Below are 27,196 nucleotides of genomic sequence, written 5' to 3'. Positions count from 1 at the left end.
ATGATCATATTTGACATTAGTAAAATTTTAAAGAAATGTCGTCAAACTTTTTTACTTAATTTTACTTCGACACACACACACCTAATAAATCTAGAGGAACCAAACATTATTAAGCTTTTTCAAGCTTTGTGTCATTTCTCTATTTAAAGGTGCTGTATGTACGTTTTTGACTCTTTTAAAGCATAAAAACACCATAATATGTTTGCCGATATTTAAGAAACATGTTAAGTGAACATTCTTGTTTATCTAAAAAAACTATGAAGTCAGATATTCTGCTTTGAAAATTTGTTTTCCGTGCTGGAACGCTGACTTCTTAAGTTTTTTTAAATTGCCCAATGCCAGTTTAGCCAATTATATTTCACCACTCTGGGTTGCCTTAAAGGAAAATGAATAAATGATTGAATGAATGAATAAATGAATGAATGAATGAATTCATGCATTCATTCATTCATTCATTCATTCATTCATTCATTCATTCATTCATTCATTCTTTCAGAAATGATCTCAAAGCATGTGTTCGTGACCGAAAAGCAACCTCCTGTGCACAGTAGGAGACTCCAAAATGAGATGCAGATTTAGAGTTCCACATGAGGTTATTAATTAGCAAATAATAAATACATTACAAAAGTAAACATTAGATCATCAGGTTACATTGGGACCGCGTTTCCTAACAACATGATACTTGATGAGATTTGCAGTCATAAGTAATTTGGCTGTTTGTGCCAGACGAAACATGACAGATATTTAAATACAGCCATTCAGAAGCACAGAATATACACTCACTCACATAACGGTAAGGTTTATAATCTAATTAATACATATCAAACCTCTTTAAAGGGCTATGACTTGACTTTTTCGGATCAAGTCTACCTAATTTTTACAAAAAATACTTCAGGAGTTGGCGTGGCCGGCAGAGCATGGGGAAAAAGAGGGGACAAAACAACTGTTGTCTGTTGGCTCACAAAATGAGTCACAAACCGTGAGGAGATCCATGATTTTTTAGTTTATAAAGTTTAAATGCAAAGAAATAAAGAGTAGTTTAGTGTCCTGCTACATTTGTTATTTTGTAATTTTATATACATATTTTGTTATGTTATCATAAACATGATCGTGTTTAAATAAACAGTATAAATAAGGAGGACTTCTCTCCTCCTCAATCCCCTGGTCTTAATGCAGACACAGTTAGATAGCAGTGCAGCAGGTCTCTTGCCCTGTCTATTCCAGCCATTAGCCCTGCCGGGATTTTAAACATAGTCGAACACGACAGTACAGATACAGGTCATGTGTCTGGATGGTAATAAACTCAACTGTAAAAAGTCCCCCACTTTCCTATTCTCATACAGCTCTCCTGACAAATATGCTTGCTGCAAACCAACAGCTTTGCTGTATCAGCCTGGACAGAATTACGGGGGAAAACATGCAACAAACCCATACGACCCGTGCTGTGCATGGATGCGGTCTCACCCAGTCATTGGGTCTCACAGCTTCAGAAAGCACCAGCTCTCATGATTAATTAAGAACTCAGCTATAAATAATATTGAGAAACCAATGCGTCATGACGCAGAATCCTACAACTTCACCAAATTTGATCCCGCCCCAATAATTATTTTAAACCCGGAAGAAGAAATTAGCTGACAAAAGCTCAAAATTATGCAGTTTTCCCCACAATTAAAGCTGACAGGTGCTAATGCTTTCTTGAATGATGCTCAACACACACAAATCTGTTAAAGATTTTAAAAAGTACTCCAATGATGTCTTGAACCTATAACATTATTAAATATACATGCTGAATCGCTGATATGTGCTAGTTTTGAGTCACAGTTCTGAAGTTGAAAGTTGAATTTTAAACAGTTTATTTTCTGCTGCTGCTTTCAGTATGGCAATAAATGTCATGTGAATATAATTTAAACTCACATTGTTAGTATTTAACACTAAACAAAGCACATGAGGTGTACCAGAGATAGAGACTGTCAGTTTTCAGTCATCAATCTTGCTACGTTTGGTCCTCAGTCTGGCAACCTGCGCTTGTATTTGATTTGATCCTGGAATGCAATACCTAATTCAACCACTGGGTGACTATCTTACATAAGGCACCATTAAAATGTTCTGTTTGCAAAAAATAAAAAAGAGGAATGATTCAGGTCATTTTGTGGTGCCTAATTTTGCATACTGTTAAACTGCCTAAACCATGTATGAATTTAATGTTTTTTTTTTTTTGTTTTTTTTTAATGGGTTTAAAAAAATAAACAGTTGGACTACTGTTTTAGGTCTCCACTTGGATCCTCATGCACAACCAGTTGAAAACCACTACTCTGCATGATAGGTACATTACCGTGCCCGTTCTCCATTCAGGCTCCCCAACCCCATAAAATTACATCCTTCCCCTTGCATCCAGAATTACTCCGCACGACATGGCAAACGCATCACTTGTAAGCTACATTCCAGTGTAATGAATCGACTATATTTTTTTTCACTGTTCCGTTTGACCGGTTCGAATAGTAAATGGCATCCTGCCTTGGACTGTCAAAACCAGCTGCTTTTGATGTATTCTGCTAGCATCTAAGCGTGACAAACACTCAACATGAGCTTGAGGACAGCCTGGTGACCTTTGCAAAGCTTGCCCATGTCTCTGCCATTGTAATTACGATCGAAAAAAGTTCATATTTTCATATCAATTCTGGCCGTCTTGGTACAGATGTTTTTTTTTTCTTTTTTTTCCCTGCAGCACGCCGGGATTATCCAGCAGCATGTTATTATAATGTCTATTATCTATCCCATATAACCATCATCACCGCCATTATGGAGAAAAGAACAAGCGATGGGGGGAAAAGACGAGCACGCACATTAAGCTTCCTTCAATTCGGCGCACTCGGCTGCAGTTATTTAGTCATTTCCTTGGCAGAATTTACATTACGTTAGAGTGCACAGCAGTCAGCTGAACTGTCAAGCCTGCCATGAAATCTCATGTTGTCACTCTGTCATTGTCAGAGGAGGCAGGATTTTCTCCCAGTGGATAGACAAGTCTCTGTCTAAACCCCTACAATGCACTCTCTCAGGCAGCTCACCGGCTCCATCTGCATCTCTCTACATAATAGATGTTGGCCACCTGTACTGCTAGTTTCAATTTCTTCGGTCTGAGGAGCCGGAGATATTCCAAAATGAGCCAAGCCAAAGTCTAACCCGGCGGCCATTATTGTATATACAGCATTGCCACATGTATTGCCTGAGAGCTGTTTTTGACAGACTGTCAGTCTGCGCGCCTTAAAATGCCTCAAAAAGTTTTGTGTTTGTTGGCTGTGGTTACTTTCGGAGGTGAACTCAGAAGTGTGTTTCTCTGTAGGAGATGATTTGTTGCACTGGCGCTCGCTTTTCTGTGGGCGACCTGAGTTTGAATGCGGCTCGGGTCATTTTCAGATCGCTCCCCTCCACTTCTCTCTGGCGCTTCGTGTTTGATCATTCCATGTCCTTTCCATTAGAAGGACTCAAGATGTGTCTTATGATATCATGTGGAAGGCTGATACTGCCTCCGAGTGAAAATTGCGATATTGTGAGTCACAATGTGGCTTTGTGTATAGGCGCTATGCGATGTGCAATATCATATCGATGTTGTTAGAAATATATGTCAATGACAATAAGTGTCTCTTTGTTAAGGACTCAAACTCAAACACACTTGACACTCACAGTTTTATCAGTGTCTGTCTCCCAATATATAAAGGCAGTCCATAATAATTCATCTCCAGTTGTTTTGAGAGTCTCTTCATGCATTTTTCACAGTTTTATTTGAGAGAAACTGCTGTCAAATAGTCTGAGATGAAAAGGTCTTCACTATAACTTGGCAAAATAAAAGTTTAGAGTAACTTGAAGAAACTGTGACACAAATGTATTACTATGCTGTACTAAAATGTATTTCCTACAGTAATAATAATTAATATTAATTATATGTGATATAATGTAATATAATATATAATTTGGGTGTATGTAAATGTAGAGTTTCATTTTACAAAATAAAAAAATTACATTTTGATAAGCACTAAAAATTTTCAACTGAAAATATGTTTCTTGACCACTTCTGTCATATTTAAATGTAATTAAACAAAAAATATTAGTTTTTAATGATTCAATAAAAGAAATTCTGCAAAAAAAAAAAAAAAAAACTAATTAATTAATTAAATAAAACAAATAAATAAATAAATAAACTACATCAGCAGGTAAAACACACATTGCACTTAGACTACATATCAAAACTCCTAGAATGCTGCTCGACCAATCAAACTGTAGTACTGTAAAGTTGCACAGATGTTTGCCCTATAACAGTAATTCTATTAGTTTACACAACAGTTCTATCTGGTTCTTGAATCTGATTGGCTGATAGCCGTGCAGTATAATGCAAATAACAGCACTCGTCCAAATTCTTAATCCCTCACCCTTGTGTATTACTCCACCCACATACAGCGACAAGCACAGCACACTCTACAGTTTGACAAATATTGCTGCTGTTGGACAACATAATGTAATTTTGAGGCTTTTTAGTTGATAATGTATTTGTTTAGATTACAACTATGCAGTTTATTCATAAGGATAGTGCCTATTTTTAAATATGTGTCTTTTTTTAATGTGTCAGCGACCAGTAGCCTGTCATTTAGTGGAGTAATGATGGTTGATGTTGTCCATCCACAAGATGGCGACAGAGACAGCATAATAAAAACTGCATAAGAAAAACTGCGTAATTTCTAGCTACAGCTGATCAAATCATGATTACACTGGTAAGTGACATTCTGAGTCGATCTCTTTCTTTTGTATGTTGTAGTGCTGTATTTATACCATAGTAATTGTAGTTTGTTGACTGAAATGGAACTTGCCTATCAGGAATGTATGTATTTTGTGTTGGCCACTCTTTGTATTACCCTGAGTTACTTTTTGGTTGGCCGTCTGTTTGTTTCTAATGCGACTCTTGTTGTTGTTACTGCAGACTAGTTAGGTAAAAAGAAGAAAGAAGAAATGCCCGCATGTGTTTAGCGTTTTTCCTTATTGCAAACACAACAGCAATCTGGTAGTATTTGCATTGCTTTGGGTTTTTCGGGGTTAGTTATATATCCAGATTGCAACAGAAAAATGCTGGGAAATCTGTGTAGATTGATGGCATTTCATGCTGTTCAGCCTTATGATCCTAAAATGTGAGCAAAATCCCTTGTTTTGTCATCACTTTAGACATTACGCTAAAGAATCATTCAAATACTAGCTTTAAAGTGACGTTTAATAAGTAGCAACGGTTTCTGCTGTTTTGACATCAGGTGCCTCATAAAAATGGCATTTTAAGACTCTCCTTGTTTGATTTTCTGTTTATACACACAATTATGCCGTCAAACTATTGTATAATTGCAATATCACACTGGTAGCAGTGTGATATGGCTATACAGTATATTGTCACTGGTGGGATACTCAGGTACCAATGCACGCCTGCCACCAATGCCGATATAGAACCATATCGCACTCCTACGAGTGTAATATTACTCACATATTTCATTTTCCCTCTTTTAGATAAAAAAAAACACCCAAAGTGTTCTCTTTGCTGAGCACGAGTTACCAAAATGTAGAAAACCTTCAACTCCGTCGCAGACATCAAGTTTTTTTCTGTTGTGTATCAGCCGTTCCTCCCTGTCTGAGGGAGCCACTTAGCAGTTGAGCCATGTGCAGATATTTCCTTTTACCTTTCAAGTCTTTGAAAGTCACCTCAGATGTCAGGCTACGTTTCTTATAGTAAAGTGAAGCGACGGCTGCTCTGTGTTTGAAGGTGCGGGATGCGAATGGGCTCTGGCTGCCTTCCCCACACTTCTGATCAAGCCGCTCAGACTGTATGACGACTCTTAAGGTGTTGTTCCCCACATCTGTCCTTCAGCGCCTGACACCTTGATGGATACACTATGTCGGAAGGTTTGCATAGATTTAGCAAATACCTGTGGGCATTATTCATCGCAATCAGCAGGAAACATGCCTTTTTATGAACAGTTACACCGTAACTTTGGCAAGGACAGGTCAAAGAGAGCGGTTCGGCTCTGGTGAAAGGCGCAAATTAGACTTGATGACTTTTGATAGGACTTTTAATAATGAAAGAGCTTTGACAACACCGTTTTGAGTGGTTGTCATGAGCCATTGCTCAGTGAAGGCTTTTATATCAATCACATGACGGCCCATTTGGGGATGTAGTGTTTGGAATGTGTGGCCTTTGACCTTATTCGTTATCTAGTCAATTTGTAGTTCCCCGAAGGATATTTATCGGTACATCAGGTTGAATAGATGGTTGAAGATTAGAGTCCCGTCAGGATTTGGTGAAATGGCCTACAGGTATCAGAGTGTCCTTGGGGTCTTGTAAAGTCTTAAATTTTAGGCCTTAAATGTCTTAAATTTACTGAAATATTGTGTTTTAGCTTTTAAACAATTTTTAAACAGGTCTTAATTTTCCATTGTTCACATATTGCTACTCAATCTGGCCAACACCAAATAATCATCAACAATCATCTAAATAATACTTTAAGTACATTTTTAAACTTTATTTACCATAAATTTAAAAGTGCTCCATGCATTTTCTTCTGAGGGCGCCAACCTGAACAGATTGTTGTGCATAGATTTAGTTTATTGTAGTTTTTCAAAACTTTTAAAACATTATTTTATTTGTGTTTTTTTTAAGTAAGTTTGTTGAAAAAAAAAGTGTATGTATACAAGTAAAGCTTGCTTGTTTTTACACAATATTTAAAATATTTTTTCAAGAAATATCTAAAATATTTAAATATATATATTATTAATGTAATCTTGTATTATTAAATGAATTAAACTATAATAATTTTTTGATATAGGGTAAATAAAAATCTTTTCCATCTAGGCCATTTTTTAAAAAACCTTCGCATTTAACCCTCTGTGAGTCTAAAACTTGATTCAAACTGGTCTTAAAAATGTCTTAAAGTCTTAAATTTAACTTGGTGAAACCTGCAGAAACCTGAGGTATACACTTTAGATGGACACCACTGGTTGTTGTGTCTTATCTGGTGGTCGCCACCGCAGAATAACCCACCAATTTATACAGCACTTGTTTTACACAGCGGGTGCCCTTCCAGCTGCAACCCATCACTGGGAAACATCCATACACACTCATTCACACATACACTATGGTCAACTTTAGCATACCCGATTCACCTGTACTGCATGCCTTTGGACTTGTGGGCGAAACCGGAGCACCCGGAGGAAACCCACGCGAACACAGGGAGAACATGCAAACCCCACACAGAAATGCTAACTGACCTAGCCAAGGCTCAAACCAGCAACCTTCTTGCTTTGAGGCGATCATGCTACACACTGCGCCACTGCGTCGCCTTGATCATATATTTATCGTTTTAAATAATTATTATTGTGTTAAATTGTGTTAATGTTAAAGTCATTTAAAGTATGACTGTTTTAAATAATGGTTTACAGACACAGCATTGCTGGTTTACAAAAAAAAAAACAACAACAAACATAATCCTGTTGCACTTTGGTTTTGGTTATATTGTAAAAAAACAAAAAAAAACAAAAAAAAAACGTGTAAATGAGAATCTGAAATATTTTATGGCATACCTCAAAAAATAAAGCAGATTTAGCATTAAAAAATGTTTTATTTTTAATATTTAAAACATAAATTTGTTGCTTAATATTTTCAGATTTTTCATAGTGTTTGTATTAATTCCAGTAGAGAAAAATGCATTGAGTGTGTTAACTAGTGACATTGAGTTAGAGAAAAGCAATCCATTTTTTTTTTCAGTTGGACATGCAAGTTGGAGTGCTGTTTAGAAAAAGTTGTTCTTAGATTAAAAAAAAATAATAATAATAACCTTATTATTTAATATTAATACACAATAAAAATTGTCAGTCATGCATAAATTAAGCAAGTAATGTTTCTGAAATAACACTTATGAATTAAATGCTTTTTATAAACACAACAGCAGGCTTGTGTACAAATGGGTTTAATTCAATTAAGTCCATATTGTTTCAATCACATACATTTAACTAATTAAACATTGCTTGTTCTACAGCAACATTTTCTAACTGAAAAGAAGATACTATCATGATGAACAAACTTATGCTAATTCTGTTGAAAATAAAAGTGTTTTTGAAAATGTGATTGATTCAATGGAAATCAAACATTCATTCATTTTCCTTCAGCTTAGTCCCTTTATTCATCAGAGATTGCTACGGCGGAATGAACCGCCAACTTATCCAGCAGAAGCCCTTTTAGCTGCAACCTAGTACTGGGAAACATCCATACACACTCATTCACACACATACACTACAGCCTATTTAGTTTATTCAATTGACATATACCTGCATGTTTTTGGACTACGGGAGAAACCAGAGCACCTGGGGGAAACCCACACAAACATAGGGAGAACATGCAAACTCCACACAGAAATGCCAAGTGACCCAGTAGGGACTGTTGCTGTGAGGCAACAGTGTTAATCACTGAACCATGGTGTCGCACTGAAATCAAACACAGCTAGTTAATAAAGACTTTGGTAAAACTCATTAGTTCACTTACATGATGCACTATTAAGTTTCTTTGCTTCTCTTTATTTCTTCTGGACATTTTTCATAGCATCTGTTGCATCTTTTCTTAGACCTCACAGGACAGGTGTTAAACAAACAAAGAACAATAGGTGTTAAAAACAGCAAAAAAAAAAAAGCTTTCTATATATACAGTACATATTGTCTAAATCCACCTTACAACATACAGAATATATTTTTAAGCACTTTTTGCCACCACTAGCTCATTTCAAATGATCCTGTTGTGTGGAAAATTATGTTTTAAAAGTACAAATATTTCATGTAGTTTCTCAGTTAGTACGAGGTCATAAAAGCGGCATGCATAGTAATTATAAAGGAATTAGCTAAAATGTTGTTTATCTAAATGGCTTTATATGAAGTATAGTGTGTCACACCACAGGGCACTATCAAAACTACTTGATAGTGCCATAAAAAAGCAATGTATAGCACTTTCCAACTCTTTCTTGTTCCTGGAATTAGATTAGATAAAGTTGAATCTAATCTATTATCAAGACCAGGATAGAGTTGTTTTAAAAAATGATCTCTTTCATAAATGTTGTTCTTTTGATTGTTGTATTAATGAATTAAAATAAAAGTATCGCTGTTTTCATGCAGCTATTAAGCAGCACAATTGTTTTCAGCTTTGATAATAATAAAACATATATGCAAATCCTCATATTATTATGATTTCTGAAGGATTGTGTGACGTTGAAGAGTAATACTTGATGATAATTCAGCTTTTCATCACTGGAAAATCAAATCTAAATGTATATTATTAAAAACAAAAGCAGCACATTTGTTTTCAGCTTAGATGATAATAAAAAACATGCATATCATCATATAATGATTTCGGAAGGATTGTGTGACGTTGAAGAGTAAAACTGATGATAATTCAGCTTTTTGCTCAATGGAAAAATCAAATCTAAATATCTATTATTAAAAGCAGAAGTTACTCATGACAACTAATCTAATATCTAAAACAGGAAAAATCGAATCTGATACAGGATCAGGAAAGAGTTGCTACAAAAAAAATTATCTATTTCATAAATGTTGTTCATTTTATTGTTGCGTTAATGAATTGAAATAAAAGTAGCACTGTTTTCATAAAGCACAATTGTTTTCAGCTTTGATCATATAAAGAATATATACAAATCATCATAATATAATGATTTCTGAAGGATTGTGTGACATTGAAGAGTAATTTTGATAATAATTCAGCTTTTTCATCGCTAAAAAATAAAATCGAAATATCTATTTTTAAAAACAGAAGCAGCAGAATTGTTTTCAGATTTAATAATAAGAAAATATATGCAAATCATCATGTTAAGATGATTTATAATGGATTGTGTGGCATTGAAGAGTAAAACTGATGATAATTCAGCCTTTATTATCGGTGGAAAAATCAAATCTAAATATCTATTATTAAAAACAGAGGCAGCAGAATTGTTTTCAGCTTAGATAATAATAAAAAAAAATTTACAAATCATTATATCATAATTTCTCGGCTCAGTTGACGTTTCTGTGTGGAGTTTGCATGTTCTCCCTGTGTTCGCGTGGGTTTCCTCCGGGTGCTCTGGTTTCCCCCACAGTCCAAAGACATGCGATACAGGTGAATTGGGTAGGCTAAATTGTCCGTAGTGTAAAAATGTGTGTGAATGTGTGTGGATGTTTCCCAGAGATGGGTTGCGGCTGGAAGGGCATCCGCTGCGTAAAAGCTTGCTGAAATCTAAATATCTGTTATTAAAAACAGAAGCAGCACAATTGTCTTCAGCTTAGATAACAATTAAAAATATCATCATATTATGATTTCTGAAGGATTGTGTGACATTGAAGAGCAATACTGATGATAATACAGCTTTTTCATCACTGGAAAAATCAACTCTGTTATTAAAAACAGAAGTCACTCATGACAACTCTTCATATATTGTTAGATAAAGTTGCATTTAAAGCTAAATTAATAGCGCTTCAGTTCTGTCAATGGATGGCAGTAAAAAGTACATAACTTTGTGCCTCAAAGACTGCAAGTGAAGTTAAGGCGAAATAAGAAGTGTAATCTGGGTTCCATGTAGCATTAGCGCTTGAGTCGAGGATGGACAGTCCATTTGAGGGTTGTCAGATGGAGTTATTGAGCAGTCTGACAGCTTGCAGGATGAAACGGCATTTTAGTTTGGTTGTTTTGGCTTTAATAGTACTTAACCTTCTTCCAGATGGTATGGCTGTGAGTTCTCTATGGGACGGGTGAGTGGGATTTTTTTTTTTTTTATACCTGATGCTGTCAGTCTTCCCTGATCGCCTTGCTGTTTTGAGCAGATCGAGCAGCTCCTACACCAGAGAGGGATCCAGCTGTTCTGGATGCTGTTTTCTGACACATGGCTGGCAAGAGTTTGACCACTTGAACCACTAATGTTGTACAGCAGGCAACCAATAGCTTAAAGACTGCAAGATTAGAGCTAAGCGTTAAGGTCGTCTATCTACAAAACGTTGACAGAAGCGGCTGATTCAGTAGGAGAGACAGCAGCGATTTCACGGGGTCTTAAAAGAAACTTTTAACAAGTATAAAGGTTAAACAAGGAGAACAAATATAGTCCTAGTTTTCTCCTCTCGGAAAGACGCAAGGTGAATCAACTTCAGCTCACTTTGATTTCCCATTGTTCTCTCAGCTTACATCCGGGGAGAAAAAGAAAGATATGAGATTACCTTGATCCTGACCAAGATGGATCATGAAATATTTCTTTATTTATTTCCATGCATGAGGATGCAACCTGCGAGTATGACAGCTCAGGCGATGATCAGGCTCCGACTCTTAACGGGGTGGAGATTCCTCGCCTCGCAGATAAAACAGACTCAATCCCCAACGTGCCCATCTCCTGATAGGATTAAACATGTCAAAGTCCTGCCAATAAACCTGCCAGAGAACAAAGGGGAGAGGTTTGCAAACTGCTCCTCTGCCTCTATGAAGTGCAAGTTGCTGACGGTACCTCTTAAATTGAGATGACATTTTTTCAGCTTACGCATCGTAATGGGTGTGGAGAGGCAGCCGAATCCAATTCTAAGAAGGGCAAGCTAATTAGAAATCCTCGTCTAATTATGTTTCCTTTTATAGGTTGAGTTTTTGAAATAACACCGCCATTAAAATGCTAGGGGAAGCACTAATGTTGAGGCAAGAGATGAAGAACAAAAATATTCAAAGACGCTTGAAAAGAAGGATTTCTTTTCGCCTGTTTTTCTTTTTCTTTTGAATTAAATCTATTAGAAATTAAAGGGATAGTTCACCGAAAAACTAAAAATTTCATCATCATTTACACTCCATTCTCCCACATGTTTCTGTCTCCAGTTGGACACTGTGCAAAGGAGATTGTCACTGGCCTGCGGCAGAGCTCCTCATACAAAGTTCATAGCGCACACACCTGAATACATACCTTTACCATCTGCCGATCACAGGGTGCACACTGAGGTCATACTGCTACTGGAGCTCATACATGCATGCGTTTACATCAGTAATCTCCACACATCCTGCTACAATACATTTTACACCACATGCATAACTTCGAAGCATACATTTACTTACCTGAATGGTTTAATGTTTTATGTCCATATTTACCTTATACTCACCCCTGACATGGATTAATCCAGTCTGGGCGGAGTCTCACTGCTATAAAAGAGGTGGGAATAATGGCGTAAGTTTGGCAGTAGTGGCGTGAAGGTTGTTGTGGAGTTATTGAGAATCTGGAAAGCAAATACGTTGTATATATTTATTGTTACATTTTGATTAAGTTATTAGGTGTCACAGTGGCGCAGTGAGAAAAGCACTATACAAATAAAGGTGAATACTTCTGTGTGGAGTTTGCATGTTCTCCCTGTGTCCGCGCAGGTTTCCTCTGGGCGCTCCGTCTTCAGCCACAAGTCCAAAGACATGCACTATTGATGAATTGGGAAGGCTAAATTGTCCGTTGTGTGTGTGTAAACGAGTGTGCATGAATGTTTCCTAGTGGTGGGTTGCAGATGAAAGGGCATCCGCTGTGTAAAACATATGCTGGATAAGTTGGTGGTTCATTCCGCTGTGGCAACCCTAAATTAAAAAAGGAACTAAGCCGAAAATGAATAAATGAATGAATGTTTAAGTTGTTGTTATTATTTTTTTGTTTGTTTGTTTTGGCCTGTACTGTTATTTTTGGGATTTTGGGGGATTTTAGCACCTTGCACTGCAAATAAAAGCATCTTGAACCACAGAGTCATTATCTATTGAATTTTTTACCCTTACACAAATATCTCTAAATAACAAACACAAATGAAAATATTTTGAGGAAAGCTGAAAACCTGTTATCATTGACTGTCATATTAATTTTATGTTAAAATGTAGCCATTACAAGCATGGTTTAGGGATGTAATGAGTCACTCCATTTATGTTTGGATTCACTATTTTGATTTTGCAATTCACAATTTGTTTATTACAAAATGACGGTAAAGACATTGTAGAGCAAATGTAAAGGTGTATTTTATTAGGCCATTGCTGCATGTTTTCTTGTTTAAATGAATTAGCTATGAAAACTAAATAGACAATATAAAACAAATCCAATATCAAATGTTTCCTGAATCTTTATATAAACAAATAAGGCTTTTTCTATCATTTCATTCATTCATTTTCCTTCAGCGTAGAACCCTTAAACCCTTTGTTCAGCGGCCGACACAACGAAATAAACCAGCAACTTATCCAGCATACTGTATGTTTTACACAGCGGATGCCCTTTCAGTTCTAACCAAGTACTGGGAAACATCCATCCACACTCATTCACTACAGCCAGTTTAGTTGATTCAATTCACCTGTCGGAGCATCCAGAAGAAACCCACACACAAACACAGGACATGAACCAGCATCCTTCTTGCTGTGAGGTGACTGCTGTGTTGAATTTAAATAAACAAATAAAATTTAGTAATGTTCAACTTAATTTGTTTGTTAAGCTCAAATAAATTGTTTACAATCACTTAATATATTTATATATTATATAAATTGTAAATCCAAGGATTTATCTATGAATTTTTTTTCAGTGTACCATGTCACCCTCTATCATTTCCATTAAAACATTTTTTACATTGTAAAAAAAGTTCCACACAATTCCTTCTTATTGTCACAGCACCAATCGATTCAATAAGCTTCATTGTTTTTACAAATTTATAAGTGGATTGAATATAAAACAATTAAGTTGTTCCCAAAAAAACTCAAGAATTGTCTTGATTCTGCTCAATTTAAATAAGCACTTTGAACAAGCAACAATAATAATTTCAAAAGACACAGCATATGCAGCATGAACAGTTTTCAAATTAAAGACTGTAGACTAAAAATGTAAAGCAAAATAGAATGGTCGGACTTTATTATCGATTTAAAAAAAGCTTACTGCAGACATGCTGAATAAGATGCAAATTCACTTTCTGCCAGCCAACAAACAAGCAAATCAGCATTGCACTTTTGAACACCACTTTATTATACATCGTTCAGAGGCAGGAAAAGAAAACACCATGTCAACTTTTCTGATGTTTTCTGAAATTATATAAATAAATCTCTGAGATTCATTCTTATAATCTCCTGTTTGAATTTTATTGTGATTCATTTGGCATCAGAACGGATTTGAATCATCACATTGCACATAACCCAGAGTTATTAGCTTCATTCACACCATCTTGTGCACCTTAATTTTTCTACAACTTGCACCACGTGACTGCTGCACCACCTGGCTACAATACTGTAGATCCATGCATGATATTTATTCATTTATAGTTTTGCAAAAAAATGTGAACAACTTCACGAAGAATGTAACCTTGGGTAAAGGAAGGTCCTTTCACATAACAGAGCAAATCTGAAATGCTCATGAATCAAACAATACATTCCTATAGAGCTGTTCACAACAGGCAGGTACAATCATTTTCTTTTTTTTTTCTTCATCACCGTGTAGCGACTTTGGTGGCACTGTTCATGCCTCATGCAGACATGAATTTGCAATTAGTGATTTTATGTTTGGTGTAAAAGCACAGTTTGATGGTTTTTGCTTCACTTTATTGCACTGAAATGGCATTTACAATTGTAATTTAGAAGCGAAGTTTGCACCACATTTTACCTGGGGTTATAAAACCTTGCACCAGAGATGTTTTAGAACCACATTTGCAGTTCCAATCATGTGAAGTGTGAAATAATTAATGCCATAGATGCTCAGCAACCAACAACCAATCACGTTTTTCTCATATTCACTACATGCTTTGAATAGTCAGAGAAAAATAGCATGTTGTACTGTATATAAATAACCATTTTAGCTATTTATGTAAAACTGTACAGCAATCAGTTTAAAACAACAATCTGACTCTATAATCGTCATTTGTGTGGAAAAGATTTAAGTTTTTGGTGTTTTGCGTCACACTGCACTCATTTCATTTCAGCTTGAATCTGCTATAAATATTCTGATTGTTTTATTGAGTTTGTTTTTAAAAGAGAAACTTTAACAAAAAATACAAATTTACTCTCAATTTACTCACTTTCAAGTGCGTACAAATCTTTATGAGTTTCTCTCTTCTGTTCACACACACCACTTTTTTTATTTATTTATTTATTTATTTATTTTATTTTTTTTGAAGAAAGCTGGAAACCTGTAACTATTGAGTTCCATAATAGGAAAAAAGAATGGAAATCAATGATTACAGGTTTCCAGCTATATTGAAAATATCTTGACAATGATTACTTTTTTTTGTGAGCTATGCCTTTAATTGTATTGGGCTTTTTCAAACCTCATTCTGTAATTCTGGGTTGTCTTGTTCTAGGTGTTACGCTTTTTTGCACAAATCAATTATACTGATTTATATAAATTGAGCTGACTGATTTGTTGAAAAGATCTAACTCAAAACACCATTTCATTAATGACTCAGCACTAGAATGGATGTCAATATTATAAGTGAATATTGATTTACTCTTCTGTTTCTTCCTCACAAAGAGCTATTAAATGAGTTCAAGAATACTCATTTGAACCTTGTTTATAATAGTTTCAAATGCTTTTTTTGTTGTTGGTCAGACCTCAGTCACTTCTATTAAATCGACAAGAGTGGACCAAATAAAGGAATACTGCTATATTTATTTATTTATTTATAAAAAAAAAAAAATCTTTTTATTTATGACAACCCCTTCCCCAACAAATTAACCCCTTACAGATGAGGGAATAAAAAAATTACACACAAATTAAAAACGAAATAAGAAATATAATAAAAAATAAATAAAAGAGTACTGCCGTCATAAATTATTTTCAAGGGATTAATTTGTACATTCAGTTACTTTGTGTTTACATTGGTGTTAGGTTAAATAAACTCTAAATGTACATATCCAAATATCTTGTGATTTTATTTTCCACCTCTTCAGAAAAGTGATATGCATGTAGGCATGCAGTTATATTTTTTTCATTACACTGACCTGTTTAAACCTCTAAATACACTGAGCCACCTTTCGATGACCTTCTTCCATCCAATGTACTGTTATATCTTTAGTACAAATCTTGTTTCTTCATTAAACAATTCTTTAGGAAGTTCTCCCAATAAGAACACGTCTGGATTGATGGGTATTTATATATCTAATTTCTTATTTACCTCTTTTTTAACATTATCCCAAGATTCTCTAATCTTGGGGCAGTACCAAAAATCTGGGTATGATCTGCTATTTTACCACATTTTCTTCAACACAAACCAACAGATGTTTCTTTTACATAACAAGTATTAAATAAGTAAGGAGTATTAAATTGCCTAGAGTTTTTACTTTCCAATTAAATTCCATAATTGACTATTAATTCCTTCAGAACATCCTTCACATAATTCAGTCCAGACCTCATAATCAATTATTTAGTTCTATTGTATAGTATTAGTTACTAATCTTTTGTATATATTTTTAATTTTTAACCTGGGGTGAAAACTGGTTCTATAGAAGACAAGATGACTCTCACTAAATGAGAGTTAATTTAAAAACAAATTATTAAATAAACAAATGAATAAATAATAAAAAATGAATGAATGGAAATCTTGTATAGTGTATTCGTGTGACATATTAAAATAAAAGTGAGTTGTTACTTCAGATCTTAATAATTTACCTCACCCATTTGCAGGCAATACTTTTTAAAAATAAATAAAAATGCTGTATGATCCTGTGTCATTTTACATATTTTAGCAAGTGCATGTCAGAAAAAAAAAATCCATTGCAATTCATGAATTATTTTGCACATTTTCAATAATTTTGTACTGATTGTATTTGTAACATTACAATAGACAAGGCATTCATTTAAAATGCTTTCACTAACACCAAAATTCCCATTATTATCCTTAAAGTTTGTTTGATTTTCATATGCTTGTGTATCTCAGTGGATCGCTTTTAAATGTGTGCTTTACAGAACTGCACAGCTTTTCTTCAGAAATATACACACATACTGCAGGGATGCACAAATAGGAGCTGATGTTACTTTTTGAAAGACAAATTTTTCTTTGGTGTTGCAGTTCTTCAGCTCTGGATTGGATTAAAAAAAAGTCCTTATTCTGCTTATACAAATGTATTCTTGTAATTTCTGTATAGCATGCAGTTATACAGTGGCGATTACATATAAAGTCTCATTAATACTGCATGATCCCCACTAGCAGAAAGGAAATATCTACAAAAAATCTGCATCTGAAACGGTATTGTTCCGCGAGATTAATATTGCCTCAGTGTTTTCAGAATTTATTGGGCATAATCAGATTGCAGTAGCAAGAAGTGCACAGCACGCACATATTTCTGAGTTTGCCAAAATGATGAATGATGTATCCAAATGGAATTTGCATCTTTCTTGGAATGTTAATTTTCACGGTTTCTCGCGGTTAATCTTCTTTTACATGTTTTTAATCATTTAGAGACAGATATTGAAATCCGTAATTTGATTATGGTTTATTGCACAGAGTGAATTGGTGTCTTGCTATGACATTAAAGAAGTGTAATCTTGCGCCGATGCCTGTACTGATGAACCAACCAACACAAAGCAGAGTGGTTTTATTGAACTGATTCTAGATCAACATACATCAAATTCAAAGTGCTGATGATATTAAAAAAGACGCCTTATTATCCGTATCACAGAACATTCTTTCAGTATATAAACTATTTTAAGGTGGTGGTGTGATGAAAATCCCATGCTTTTAATGTTATAAGTAGTATATGAGATATAGATGAAGATTGTGTTGCATACCATATAGCAATGAGCTAAAGTAATTGACACTTGCACAATGTTGCTATAAATGCCCCTAAAATCATGAAATCATCAAAATATGAAGAACATGTTATATTGGTAAGAGAAAAACTTTAAACTAAAGGTGTTTTACTAACAAATTATGTAGCAAAAAGCTAACAAAAGCTGATCACAGAATATAAAGTTCATTTTACTATGCCGATACATGGATGGATGGACACATAAAAGCCCTTGGAAAAACAAAAATCTCAGCAGAAATTAAGTATACCTTTAACTAAGATATGAAAATTTGTTAATATTTATTTGGTTCTCCATTGTGTTTGATTAGCAGCCATCCATTTATGTTTTCTTTCCATTATCACAAATGAAACAAGTGAAATGCAAAGCATATAAAAATCTTACACTCCAAGCTAGGGGTGTCAAAATGAATTGTTTCTTCGATTCACCACGATGCAGATGCAAACAATTGGGTATCAATAGCCGGTTACTATGTATTAACGTTATTTATCACATATGTGTTACATGGCAGTAGCTTACTATTGTGAGGGAGGAGACCACAAGTAATTAAAATAAAATAAGAAAATAAAAGTAATAAAAATGCTTCAACTACTTAAAAAGCAAATAAATGTGCAGAATCCACTGCTTGAATTTACCTATCTAGGAAAAAATTAAAGTTGTAAACTCTCTCTTTTAATATCTGTGGCCGCTTTGACCTGCTGGAGTGTTCGTAGATAAAGTTTTATCTCCTCTCTCGTCTGTTACAACAATAACGTTACTTGTGGATCCAGACACAAGCGTCTCCACTGCGTTGCCTTCTATAATGGGTCAGCTGATCGCTGTGGCCATTTACTGTAACATCAGTGTCCATGTCACTGTGTTTGCTGAACAGTGCCACAGCCGTGCTAACTGTTAGAGCCAAACGTAGCCTTTTCTGTTGAGCATATGACCAATCATAGGCATGATTAGCATAAGCAAGCAGGATAATGTTTAAGTTTGTTTATTTGCTATAAATGCTCATGTTGTTTTGCGCATGTACTTTAGTTTTGTTTGGTACATACAAAAAGAGTGCTTTCTTTGAGCTTGTAAAATTAAAGGTACAGTTCACAAATCTGACTGCTTGTATTAAAGGACAAACATGTTTTACAAATAATATAAATATATCTATAAATTAAACATTTTAATACAATAATTATTGTGTTAAAAATATATAAAATGTCCAATTGTTTATTGAAAGCATCGCCAATGCACCATGATGCACCGAAATATTGAATTGTATATAATCGATGGCATGATAATCGTAACTGAACCGAACCGTGAATCCAGTGTAGGTTCACACCGCTACTTAGAAAATCTATATCGGAATGGCCAAACTTTTTCTTATGAGGGGTCAAAAAAACAAACTTTATCTAGGGTGGTGTGCCAAAGGTAAATATACCAACTGTATTACATTAAAGTCACTATGGTGATTTCCTAATTTATCAAGATTTTTAAAAATTATTTTTAAAAAATGTATTTATTCTTAATAACTATACATTTTGGTAGATTTTATAATGAACTTCTTACAATAAAAGCATAAACAATCCCATTTATAAAATTATGGAGATCAATACTGAATACACTAGTCAAACTACACCTGTCTTTGTCTTGATTTGCTTGCCAATATCTTGACTCTTGTGTATTGTTACTATCCTTCGAGGGACAGTATGTACTGTACATAAAACAAATCTAATTCATTTACAACATTTAACTGAAACATTTAATTTCAGTTAGCTTTTTTGTAGCTCAACAATTAAACAAACAAAATGTTATGTTAAATTTGAAATAACGATCTCTTTATAGGCATTGCCCCATCATTCTTACTCTCTTCTCGGTTAGGATGGAAAGTCAAATCAAAGGTTACCGTGAGCCAACTTTGGCCTGCCTGCCTTAGTTTTGGCATTTTTGATCTATATAAACATAACATCAGTATGTTTAAACAAACCCTGAAAATATGACTTATAAGGATTGACATCACTTTGGTCACTACATCATTTAATATAAGCAAATAAACATTTTTATTTAATTTTATATGAATTTACATTGTTAAATGTACATAACGTAAATGAATGATCTAATATCAAAACAGTCAACAAATTCTGACAGCTGAGCACAGCTGAGCACTTTTTCAATACTTTGAAAGAGTTTCAGGAGCTATTTGGTAGCGTATGCAAGGAAATATATACTGTATATTTCCAACTCTTGTGGGTAACATGCTGAGGAATCATATAATTCAGGCTGTAATAATTCATCCCGTACTTAAGCAGAATTCCGATGGAATTATGCAGAGAATCTTTGATGTCTGACATCGTAATATATTTGTCTGTCATTCCTTTGCTTTCCCCTGCGTGAATTGATGAATGTACAGAACAAGATGCAGCGTACAGTAATCCCTCACGTGTTCGGCGCAGGCAGCATTCGAGCTTGTGGTCGTTTTCGTGCCATCTCCGCGTTTAGAGCTCCAGAACTGCAGTGTGCCTCTGTCTCCGGCCCCGTTCTAATTTCTGAGCGCCTCTGTGATCCATCTGTCTCTGTCTATATCCATGCGTACCTGTTCGTCTCTTGGGTTTTGCATCCTCTGTGCTTAGAATAAACATAATATCCCTCTGAAACCCATTAGATTATCCTGCTCTCTGCCTTTATTTAGGTTTATATTAATTAACACGCTCTCTGTCAGGCTTGTGGAACAACCTGCTTTTGCTATGTAGCACGACTCCTCAACAGGCCCGTGCTCCTTTCTCAATAAGACAAAACTCCCGGAATAAATCGAACTAATAGAGAGTGTAAAGCGCACACTTATTTCTGCATTCTGTCATGGAGTGGGGCTTTAAGCAGGAGGCTAAACTGCAGGCGAGTTGCAATCCAATTATGCCCACCAGCATGCGTTCTTAGGGACAGGCCGCTCTTTTTCATTAACTGAACGGAGACAGCAGATACATCATGTTCCCCGGATGCTGGGGGGACGAACGGGTAGCTAACGCTTTGGTGAGTCACTAGTGAGGGGTAAATGAGAGGGGTATGGTGGAATTTGGTGTAAATGTTCCTCATGCATAATGCATAGATATGACTGGCACAATTGTGGTTCAGTTCAATTCTATGTACTGTATGTGGAAGTTCACTTAAAGAAATACATTTTTGGGGGAAGAAATATGCTCAGTTGATTTCTGGTGGAAGCACTTTTAGCTTAGCTTAGCATAAATGAAGTTTCACAAACTAATTTCGAGAGGAGCACGTGATATGATTGACTGGCCACTCATCTACACTTATTGGCTAGCCAATCGGATTGATCCAAACTCACTATAAGTAACCTAGTTAAGATCTACTCCCTTATCTTCGTTTTCCGAAGAAATCCCCCATCCACCCCTTCTCCTCCTTTCCTCTTTTGCCGAGGGGAGCTCTCGAGACCCGGTACAGCATGCCAAACCTGCTAACTTGCTAACAAGTTGTCAAACAGTATCTAAGTGTGAACTCTTGAAATCATTTAGTCAGATTCGATCATTAGCATCTTGCCCAAAATTTTTAAAAAAAGAGTATCAAATTTTGCTATTTAAAGCTCGACTCTTACATTGTGAAATAAGATTGACAGAAAATAAAAAGTTTTTTTTTCCTAGGCTTATAAGACTAAGAACTGTACTCTCATTCTTGCTAACCTTTAAAGATCTTGCCTTACCATGGCTACCGCAGGCACATTGATATTATGCAGCACTGTTAAAGTACCTAGTTGCATGTTATGATTTTGCCAGGTATAATGTGATCCTGGATGTTGATTCTGGAACATCATTTTTGTTGGAAAATGTAATCCATACCTATTCCCTACCCCTAAACCCAACCATAACTCTAAATTATCCCCAAAATCAGAGGGGAACAATAGTTGGATAACAGTCATGTAGAAGTGCATAAACTGTAAGCCTAAACGTAACATAAACTGTAAACATATCTCTTAATTCTGATTGGCTGATTGGGATTTTGTTCCAGGATCAACATAGATGTTAATCCAGGAACATGTTGTAGTTGGTGAAATCAGGTTGGCGTTACCTAGTTACATAGCTGGGCACTATTTTCAGGTGCAGCATAATATTTATTGGATCTGCAAAGTGAATTTCTTTGATTATTACAATAGAATGAGAGTATATTCCTTTTAAGCATAATGAGCGTCTTCTTTGACATGGAATTGTTCAGAGGTAGCTTCTATATTAACTGAAGTGTAAATTTAATTGATAACAACACTGTCTCAATTCTTGTTTTTAAAATTGTTAAGTTGCTTTAAAATTGTAGAAAGTGCTATATGTGACCCTGGACTACAGTCAAAATGTCAAACTGATACATATTCTTTAAATGACATCTTTGCATTCAGTTATCTTTGGAATTTTAAGTAAAGCTCATGTTCTGTGAAAACTTTAAGTAAATGTCCTACCCTGAATATATCAAAACTTAATTTCCAATTAGTAATAAGCATCGCTAAGGACTTATATTTTTCGATTTTCTCAGTATTTATTTTTTTTCACTCGGATTCCAAATTTCCAATAGTCATATTACCCCCAAATATTGTTCAATCTTAACAAACCCTACTCCAATGAAAAGATAATTTATTCAGCTTTCAGATGCTGTTAAAATCTTGATTCCAAAATATTTGACCCTCATGTGACTGGTTTTGTGGTCCAGGATCACATATAAATAAAAGAATCTTACTTCACTAGGGTCTATCATTGCAGAGCTTGTGATGATTTACAGCATGTATTTCCATAGTTGTCTCATGTTTTCATTCAAACTTTGCTGTTAGTGTAGCAGAGCTGTACTTTTGTGACCCGACTGACCCCATTTGTTACCTGTCCTGCTGCTTGAATTCATTTGCTTTGAAAATTTGTTAACAGATTTTTGTGGATATGATACTGAGTACTTTATTTACCTACAGTATTCACAGCATGACTTACTAGAATAAAAGGCTTTGTGAAATATTTATTTAAATCTACCCTTTAGGCATGAACAAGGAACATTTCAAAGTATGCTTGTGCTTCAATGTTTTTTGCATCACTATAGCGTTGCTGTAGTAGTTGCTGTACTGTTACTACTGGTTTTAAACAATGATCTCAATGCAGCTTTGTACTTTAATCACTAAAAACAGAGCAAACAAACTGAGCAGAGCTCCATCAGGGCAAATGAACTGCTTTTGTCGGAAAACTGTTTATAATTTTAGGAATCAAAAGCATATTACAGTAACTAATCTATAGCACGTTTGCTTATAAACAGTCATTTTGGATAGATCTAGTTTACACCAGAAACAAAAACTGTTTTATTGTAGAAGTCATACATGATCCAAGCTAGCTGTTACACTTTCTCTAATGGCAGAACAGTGGGTTCACTAAGTGGTAGAGCCAATTCAATCTCACAATAATAATCAGAAAATCTGTGATAATACCACAAAGAAGTGAAATAAATGAAACAGAAACCAAAACAGGAAAGCCGAGTAAAAATGTCTATTAAATTGAAGAAAGAACAACAACCACAAAATAAAATATTTAAAGTGATCCATAAATACACTTAATGGGATTTATTTAGATAGCACAATGTGACAACTAACAAAAATTGCTCTCCGGATGCTGAGGCTTGCAGTACTGTATGTCATTGTTTAGATCTCGGTGTTGTACTTTCATGTATAAACCTGTCAACGTTTTACTGCATTTCATTAATAATTGCAGTCCTCAACAACTAAGTTTTGTTTTTTTCTGCTGAGCAATCAGACTAATAACTTTCAAAACATATGCATCTAAAAAAATTGAAACATTAGTTATAGTGACATTATTTAATGTGTTTTCATGAGTGGAAAAAAGCTTTTTACAGCTGACATTTGCTTTAAATCATCCCATACAATATTAAACACTATTGATTAGTTTAGATGTTGCAGAATAAATTGTAGAAACCAGATGTCTGTTTATGTCTGTAATCCAATCGCAATAAAACACACAATATCTCACAAAAGGGAGTTCTGTTAACTGCTTGAAACTTTCACGTTGGCCATACTTATTGTTGAACCCTCAGATGAAATGAATCCTTGCTGTTGAGCAATTGTCATTTCATCTCGTTTTACAGTGAAATCATTAGGACTTTATTTATTTTTTGGCTGTGAGAGCCTGGTGTATTCTCATGTGGCCTCTTTCAGAAGGAATGGACATAAAATCAATACATTTCGGATTCTGCACCTTAACAGTGGTAACTCACTATAGGTCAGATTTAACAACCGTTTTGGGTACTGTAAAAAGGCTTAAATGCCAACCTCACACAAGCTGTTATTTTTGTTGACAGGGATATATCATTTGGGATCGTTGTGTGCCCCTACAAAAGCGGATGTACAAGCCAAGAAATATGGTTATTCTCTGAAATCTTTTGTTAGACTCCATGATTCGTACATATTCAACTGTCAGCATGACAGAAATATCAATAGGAAAATCTTGTTTTGACCTTGCAGCATGCGTCGAGATCCGTATAGGGGAATTGACCAAAAATGCAACATAGTTTTACAGCCAGCTAAAGAAACTTACTCACAAAATAAACTTTAACTTTGCAGGTAAATAATGAAACACTAACTTAAAGAGTCATTTATTATTATTTTTGTCATATTCTTATTTAATTTAATGAGGATTTTGAAAAGAATGAAACTAACATTTATAATGGAACTTTTTTTTAAGTATGACTAAATATGCTTAGCTTTTATTATTTGCAAGGCATTCTGAGATTTAATTCAGTTCAATTTTAGTTAATCTTTATTTCTATAGCAATGTCTTTGCAATAGATTGTGTCAAAGCAGCTTAACATGGAAATTTTAGTAAATTGAAATTGTGTAAGCCCAGTTTTCAGAGTTGACATTAACATTTAAAACAGTGTATGTGAATATATTTTAAGAAAATTAAGAATAAAAAAAACACTTTAATACACATTCTCAATGTAACTCATAGCACTGACACCACTGCAATATTTGCATTGTAATAAAAGATTGATCTTGCCTTTATTTCTTTAAATGTAATTTTACTGTTTCCAGCAACTACAGTATGTACCTTTATATACATTTCTGTAGAGCGCCAAATATGTCCCAAGAGCAGGGTTTTTTTTCTTCAGTTTTTGTTTTCGCAAATCCACCAGAGGCCACTATGTCTGCTTTTTCAGATGTCAAATGTCTCGCGAGTGCCATTCCCACTTGCTGTTTTCACGTAAATCCACCAGAGGCCGCTGTTGACTGACTTACTGACTGACTAATCGACCATACCCTTCCCCTTCCCTAAACCCAACCAGTAATTAATTTGTGTGGCAGACGAAAGTGAGCAGTGCAGGGGTGTTGCGGACGAAAGTGAAGAGGGTTGGGGAGTCACAGAAGAAAGTGAAAGTGGACAACGGACGGGGGAGGAGGATGGTTGAAGAGGGAGATAGGTAAAATGAGGTGCAGGATCAGATTTTAGAGGATCCGGCATGTTCTGGCACAAATTAAGCCCTGAACCCAACCAATGGTGTTTTAAAAATCACAGATTTACCCACCCACCACCTTCTCTAAACCGAACCGCAGTGTTTTAAAAAGCAGTTCAGACAAAGAAAAGCCTCCTTATTTTTTGCCACATTTTCAGATTTTACCAAATTCTCACCCTGTTATTTACGTATTTATTATATTTTTTAGCTTTTGTTTTTGTCTTACCTACTTTCTGGAACCGTTCTTCACCAGACTCGAACCTCATTGTCGCGGTCAACTCCGCTCTGTGTCTCAAGTTCGTCAACATATGTCAACCTACTAGACAAACTGGTGACAGCGGAAAAGCTATCCATACGAAGATAATTGGTCGTAAGCGAGAAAAGGGGCATCATACTGCCTTGTATTGTTTGTTTTAAAGATTAAATGCAGCCATACGTAGCTGTGGTTACATAATTTGCAATCTCTTGAAGTGGGCTACGTTTTCAGAATGAAATATGTTGGTTTACAGCTACACATCAAATCTCTGTATGTAAAAAAATAGCACTGATGTTTTTCAACTGTTAGGATGTTGAGCGTTCAGTGACATTAGTGCTTATAATCCAGTTCATTTAAAAATATAATTACATTTATTTTTCATTCTCTTTGTCCATCAAATAACACACACATTGGTACAAATGAACAGTGACTAAAACAGGTTAAACAGGACATAGACGGTCGCTATATTCTCCTTTTTATTTTTAAGTGAGGAATTTGAAAAAAAACCTTATCATTTGCACCTTCATTGAACAGCCGCTGCAGTTTAATGGAAACTTTAGATTCCAAGCAGCCTTCACAGAATAAATTTGGAGCTGGAGAAGATCCATCTCTTTTCTTCAGACATATCCACCCACTTCAGCCCAAACTCGCTATTACCTGTAGCATAGCTGTAGAGCTGCGTGTGATGTGGTTGGAGAGAGGGAATCGCCTCTTTTGGGTGGTGAAGGAGGAGGTGGAGGTTGCGCAAAAGCTCTTTGAGGCTCTCTGGAGGGAGAAAGGAGAAAGAAAGTTGTCATCAAGCAACTCTGCTGGTCACCGTCTGCTGAAAAGCAAGTGGAAAGGGTGACTGATCAAGGTGTCATTCCCTTTGCATTTAACATTAAAGCCATTTACATTTTATAAGGGAGAAGTTCCTCTGGCCATTAAAAATTAATCACAAGAAAGTTGTGTGGGAATATTGATCTTCTATCTGCTGGCCTTCTAAGAGAATGTGCTATCTCTGCAGACACCTCTCGAAAAAATCTTACCCTGAATTCTTCATATCTGCATTGACATTTTTTCAGTGGCAGGAGCTTCTGGGGGTCGAACTAGCTGTCGGAAGACTGATGGAAGGTGCTAGAACAAAACTAAAAGCCTAAAGAAGTGGGGTTTTGATCCAGAATTTAATTCATATAAATTTGTGGTTGCAAAATGTTCTTTTGTTTTTTGTTTTGTTTTGTTTTATGTTATTTTGTTGTTTTTATGTTTTGTTTTATTTTATTTTATTTTGTTGTTTTTTTTTTTGTTTTATTTTATTTTGTTGTTTTTTATTTTTGTTTTGTTTTATTTATTTTTATTAAATTTTTTTTTTATTAATTTAATTTAAATACATTTTTTATTATTTAGATTTTTTATTTCATTTTTGCATTTATGGTCAAACGCTTATAAATGGCTTTTTTGTTACAATATGTGATAACACTTTACAGGTCGATAACTTGCTTTGTTGGTTAATATATGAATAAACATTGAACACTGCATACATAGCAATATTTAATCACCTTGTCGTTCTCAGTCGAACCTACAGTGCATTAACTAATATTAACAACAGCTTTGTATTTTAATAATGTACATACCTGTCAATCCTCCTGTTTTTGCCAGGATTCTCCCATATTTT

At 35.0% G+C, this 27,196-nt stretch overlaps 2 protein-coding genes across 16 annotated transcripts in view; one reads left to right on the top strand and one right to left on the bottom strand.

Annotated features, from left to right (window-relative positions):
- The window catches only part of rbfox1 (RNA binding fox-1 homolog 1), a 445,822-nt gene that overhangs the window by 114,652 nt on the left and 303,974 nt on the right, over positions 1–27,196 (top strand). The window lies entirely within an intron of this gene.
- The window catches only part of LOC147845640 (uncharacterized), a 33,969-nt gene continuing 31,727 nt past the window's right edge, over positions 24,955–27,196 (bottom strand). Inside the window, exon 2 of the mRNA XM_087244594.1 lies at positions 24,955–26,307. Coding sequence (XP_087100720.1) covers positions 26,196–26,307 — 112 coding nt within the window. The 3' untranslated portion in view covers positions 24,955–26,195. The remainder of the gene's footprint in view (positions 26,308–27,196) is intronic.

Source organism: Danio rerio, chromosome 3 (genome assembly GCF_052040795.2).
Source record: "Danio rerio strain M-AB ecotype USA chromosome 3, GRCz13ab, whole genome shotgun sequence".
Lineage (NCBI taxonomy): Eukaryota > Metazoa > Chordata > Actinopteri > Cypriniformes > Danionidae > Danio > Danio rerio.
The sequence above is the reverse complement of the archived record's forward strand: the minus strand, read 5'-3'. Positions and strand labels throughout refer to the sequence as shown.